Here is a 6,080-nt window from a genome sequence, read left to right on the forward strand (position 1 = left end):
GTGTGTGTGTGTGTGTGTGTGTGTGTGTGTGTGTGTGTGTGTGTGTATGGTGTGTGTGTGTGTGTGTAGTGTGTGTGTGTGTGTGTGTGTGTGTGTGTGTGTGTGTGTGTGTGTGTGTGTGTGTGTGTGTGTGTGTGTGTGTGTGTGCACACGCGCGCGTGTATGATTGTGCGTGCGCGTGGGTGGACGTGTGTGTTGTGTTGTGTGGGAGTGTGCGAGTGTGCGTGCGTACGTGCGTGCACGTGTGCACGTTTGTCGTATACTTTAAACTCACACACAAGGTTTCATCGAACACTGAACGTGTTGACATTTTTAGCTTGGGCTTTTGTTAGCAACTATATAGCTAGGTCTCATTGAGCTAGAATTTTCACCAACTATAGGTCTCGAGCACTCACATGATTAACTGACATTTCCTAGTAGGCCCTACTTATCTAGCTTATCTACTATTTTTAACTGACTATTGCTACTTGGTTGCTTGCGGATGGCTAACGGAAATGCGACGTGGCATTACGAGTTTCACTAATACCAGAGGCGCGTTGTTACTTGCTGCGGTTGATCGGGTGGCCGCTGCTGCTGCGGCGATCCCAGGGGGGCTGCTGCTGCGGCCGGCATGCAGATTTGAGATGTTCGATACTATGAGACAGCGTGCCGAAACGAGGTGTTATCGCGAAGTACTGCGCGCAGTTCCCGCGCGCACCAGGCCGCGCACCCGCCGGACTCGCCGCGGTTGAACGTCCTACGGACTAGTAGTGAGCGCTGGCGCCTATGGATCCGTGCCGCCGAATGCATAGCCATGGCAACGAATCCATAGTCCAGTGCGAACAGTCGCAATTTTATGTTGGGGGGACACAGAGTGGCAGACATTTGAACGTGACGACAGTGTTTTCACTTGTTATAAAAACTGTAACCGAGTAATTCTGTTCGTAAACCGAGCCTGTGTCACTGCTGAAATACAGATAAGACTGTCTGAAAATTCTGACATTCGCGACCTTGCCGTAATGGAACGGCTGTCATAGAATCAGGAAAAACCTACCGGCCTCTTCGCGCCCCAACGCTGCGCAACGTTTTTGCAAGGTTCCAATGGCGAGGCTCGTACGGGAGTTGTAAAGCAGTGCGCGGCCTGCCCGCGCCTATAGCCCATATAGAACTGGCACTCTCTCCCACCTCTCGGCCTTAAGCTTAGTCACTCAATTGGCGATATCGAGGTGGGAGCGGTCCTTAGGTCTATATATAGCCTTCTGTACCTCGGCACCTCTCGAAAGAGTATAGGCGCTATATACTAGAAACATTAAGAATTTGGTAGTTAAATAGATTTCGTATTTAGTTAGCATTTATATTTTATTGAAACGCTTCAAGTGCCGGTGATCCTAGTTATATGGGCGTTATTCTAACCCTAGCAAAAGACCGTTTCTTGGACGGCTGAGTAAGTATTTAGTAGTACTATAACTATTAGTTAAATAGTAGTAGTAGTAACTAGTCGTAGTGTCTAGTAGTCTAGTGGTTTCAAAGGATAGAGAACATGGTCCCTATATTATATGGGGCCGGCGAACTGTTATGGACATGGGCAATAAAACCAATGTCATTTACATCAATATAAATATAATCATTATACTCAATTATAATAGGTTAGGGTTAGTGGTTAGGCGTTTCGTCATTATGAGTAAGTTCAATTACAGTTACTAGTACTACTACTAGTAACAGAGTTATAGTCATTATTACTTATTACTATTAGCTCCTGCGTCACTGGTTAAGTACTAGTACTTAGTACTTAGTAGTGCTCGGTAACTTAGGAAGTACTACTTACTACTAGTCATAGTAAACTAGTACTTAGTAGTTATTATCTGTAGACATGTACATTGTAGTAACTTAGAAGTATAGTATTCGTAGGTGTGGAATTGTAATACCACTGCACTTAGTCTTTAACTGGTTCTCTCTACTCTAATTTCGGGCCTTATAATCACCCTGTAAATGCCGGTCGAAAACGTCTCATGTGCAATCACACAATAGACGGCTAACGCTTAGGAGCCGCTGCTGTGCACAGCACTTTGAAACTTTCATAAAATATAATGCCTATAAGAAACACGAAATCTAATACTAGTAGTAGTATACAACACTACTGTCTGCGTGCACTAAACTAACCCATGAAATAAGAGAATTACACATATATGACTGTTGTAATACATGTCCGACAGTTCGACAGTTCAGACGTACAACTAGCGCTTGTGAGTGTTCTAGCGGATATGCGGGTCAAAGGTGTGCAAAGCTGGTACCAGTCTAATATCCTCTAGATTCGGCGTTCGTGCGCCGTCTGTCGCAAAACATACTGTATTTACCCTCATCCAACAACATACAAAACAAAGAAGAAACCGACAATTCGTTATTACGGCAAAGACAAAATAAAATAAAGCGGCGCCGAGATAACGAAACTTCGAATTGGAAGCATTTCTAGAATAGTCGAGGCTCCCTGGTTAGTCAAACCGATCGTTCGAATGGCAGAACTGCTCAATTCAGCGAAGTTGTGTGGCTTTGCGTCTATATATGTAAAGCGTGTAAGGTGAAGGAGGGGGCAGCAAAGAGCGTGTTAGAGGCGCCGCTAGCGCCCTGTCGGGCTGCGCTTCGCGCGGATATCCGGTCTGTCCTGAATGTCCAGGGGGCGTTGAACTGCTGACGTATTATTAGTGGTCTCGCGGAACTTGTAGCATTTTGTTTCAATTGATAACATACGCCCCAAGCAAGAACTCTTCTTTTTCTAAAGACCTTGAAATCGTAATCCTGATGGGACCGCACCCTTAGATATAACGCGCACGATAGGAGCTAACCCTGGGCCTTCCTGACGCCCCCAATAATAATTACATCATTATATATACATTAATATATATATATATATATTATATATATATTATATATATATCAGGAGCTTATAAATGGAAGCTCATAAATGAAAGCTTATAAATGGAAGCTTATAAATGCAATTTATAAGCTCCATATATATATATATATATATATATATATATATATGAGTATGGATATATATTATATAGAGTATATATCAAAATAGCCCTATGCCTTCCCTATGCCCCCCCCCAAATATCACAAGTCGCACAGCAATGTAGCATAGTATACCGCTGAAATGATTTCCATGTGTATATACATACATAGCATCCTGAATATACGTAGTAGAGGTTTTAATATCTCTTATTACCTAATATTACCTGAGGTAATTTTAGCTAATTATTATTATTATATTATATACAAGTTACTTGTTTATTATTATTACTTAATATTCCCTCTTATTAATTCTTGATTATTAGATTATATTAAGATCTATATTAGCTCTTAATATATTTTCATGATAGCATATACTGTATTATTATATACTATCTGCTATATGCGGCGTGTATAATATACATAATAAGAGTGTAACATAATAATACATTTACTGCATGAGGAACACGCAATATTCAACAACATTATATATATAGCACACCGTTAACATATTATAACAAACACAATGTGTAATAACCGCTATTATTATCAGAAAACAGCAGAACTATGGTGCAAACACAAATAACTAAATCCTGAGCACACGTAATAATTTAGAGACTAGGCGCCTGACACCCTAATCTAATTCACGCAGATAGATGTCTGATGCTGGTTGGGTGGAAGATAGCCAAAGCAAGCAGAGATGTTTTTCGCCGGCCTGGAAACATTTTGCCAATGCACAAACCGTGGAAGCAGCCGAATGCTATTATTGTATTCAGTTGCTGCCGTAATGTCTGCATAATGTCCGCCCCGGGGCTGACCCTGTCGTTGACATCGGAGCTTCATAATCTTCTTCTTCTTCTTCTTCTTCTTCTTCTTCTTCTCTTCTTCATATTCGAATAGTTATTATTTTTCTTGCTTTCTACTTCTTCTTCTTCTTCTTCTTCTTACTTCTTCCTCCGTGCTCTTTCTCTTCGGCTCACACCCGGTGTCTGCGCGATTCAGATATCAACAGTTTTAGCAGCGCACGAGAAACCCGTTTAAGGGTTATTACATCACACACACACACACACAGCACACACACACACACACACACTACGCACGCACGGGCACGCACGACGCACGCACGCTACGCACGCACGCACAGCAACGCCCACGAGCACTGCAGCACGCCACGCCACCATGCGCACACACACACACGACACGACGCACGCAACGCACGCACGCAACGCCATGCTACACAGCACCACCCACGCACGCGCTGCACGCACGAACGCACACACACGCACGCAAGCACGCAGTACAGGGCACACACACACACACGCATCGCAACGGCACGCACGTCACGCACATCACACGCACGCACACGCACGCCACACACACAGCACACACCACACAACACACATATTATATAGTATTATATAAATTATTATATTATAATAGAGAGAGAGAGAGATGAGAAGTAGAGAGAGACGAGAGAGAGAAGAGAGAGAGAGTAGAGAGAGAGATGAGAGAGAAGAGAGAGAGCAGAGAAAGATATTTATATATACATATATAATATTATATATTATTACACGCTATATATATATAATTAGAGGTGGCTGCTACATGTGCATCTACTTCGTGTCTCTCTTGCAGTGGGATCTGATGTGCTGTGGGCAGAGGCGTGGCTGCTCGCTACAGCACAGTATGTCTCTATTTCGGAGGATTTTAGGTCGGATGCGTTCATATCCGGTTTCCGTTCAGACAGGTATCATGCGTCATTATCTAAAAATAAAAATAATATAATTATAATAATATATTATTTATTATTATCTATTATTTATTTATTATAATATCAAATAATCACTTCATTGTCATATTGAAATTCATTACATTATTTATTATTATATTATATCTATATATATATAATTATATATTTATTATATACTATATATATAAATGTGTGTGTTGTGCGTCGTGTGCGTGTGCGTCGGCGCTGCGCCGCGCGGTTCGTGTTGTGTGTGTGTTGTGTGTGTGTGTGTGTGTGTGTGTGTGTGTGTGTGTTGTGTTGTGTGTGTGTGTGTGTGTGTGTGTGTGTGTGTGTGTGTGTGGTGTGTGTGTGTGTGTGTATGTGTGCGTGTGTGTACGCGCGTGTGTGTTTGCGTGCGTGCGTGCGCGCATGTGTGTGCGTGCGTGCGTGTGTGTGTAATTTCGAAAGCACACGAACCGACATCGATCACCGCGATCATCGAAAGACCAAACATCTAATCGATTATCTAATCGATTATCTGATTGATTGTCTAATCGATTATTTGATCGATTGGCCAACCGATTATCTAATCAATTATCTGATCGATTGCATAGTCGATTATCTGATCGATTATTGAACCAAACATCTAATCAATTATCTAATCGATATCTAATCGATATACAGGATCGGCAGACGTTTGACGATGCTCTTGGTGCTCTCTCTCATGACGGTGCTGGGAGCAGTGAATGCCTGCGCGTCACACTACCTCGTCTTCATTGCTCTCAGATTCCTCGTCGGTTCAACGTCTGCCGGAGCCATGTCTACTGGGTTCGTCTACGGTGAGAGGGAGAGGGGATGGAGAGGGAGTGGGGGAGAGGGGGAGGGGGAGAAAAGAGAGTGGGAGATGGGGAGAGGGAGAGAGGGAGAGAATTAGAGAGGGAGAGAGGGGGAGGAGGAGAGGGAAAGGGAGAGAGGGAGAGCGGGAGGAGAGGGAGAGAGAGAGAGGGAGGGGAGAGAGGGAGAGTGGAGAAGGGGAGAGGGAGGAAAGGTAGAGAGAAAGAGAGATTCCTCGTCTAAACTAACGAACTAAACTAAACTAACCTAAACTATTATCATCATACTCGTCCTCAGCGATCGAAAATAACATAGCTACTCATTACTAGGTTTAACATACGTATTTTTCGTCCTCAGCGATCGAGATAGTAACGCCACCGTACCGTAACGCCATCTCCAACATGTACCAGTGCGGCTTTGCTGTTGGTTTCATGGCGCTGCCGTGGTTGGCGCTGGGTCTGCAGGACTGGCATCACCTGCAGCTGACCATGTCGCTCTGGGTCGTCTTGCTCGTTGTCGCCATCTACTTGTG

The 6,080-nt window shown here is 43.5% G+C and overlaps 1 protein-coding gene across 1 annotated transcript in view; it reads left to right on the forward strand.

Annotated features, from left to right (window-relative positions):
* Positions 1-6,080, forward strand: part of LOC106819675 (solute carrier family 22 member 24-like) — a gene marked incomplete at its 5' end in the record, with an annotated part of 9,887 nt that overhangs the window by 2,884 nt on the left and 923 nt on the right. The window contains 2 exons of the mRNA XM_014824272.1: positions 5,399-5,553; positions 5,906-6,077. Coding sequence (XP_014679758.1) covers positions 5,399-5,553; positions 5,906-6,077 — 327 coding nt within the window. The remainder of the gene's footprint in view (positions 1-5,398; positions 5,554-5,905; positions 6,078-6,080) is intronic.

The sequence above is a fragment of the Priapulus caudatus genome, unplaced genomic scaffold (assembly GCF_000485595.1).
Source record: "Priapulus caudatus unplaced genomic scaffold, Priapulus_caudatus-5.0.1 Scaffold4004, whole genome shotgun sequence".
Taxonomy (NCBI): domain Eukaryota; kingdom Metazoa; phylum Priapulida; class Priapulimorpha; order Priapulimorphida; family Priapulidae; genus Priapulus; species Priapulus caudatus.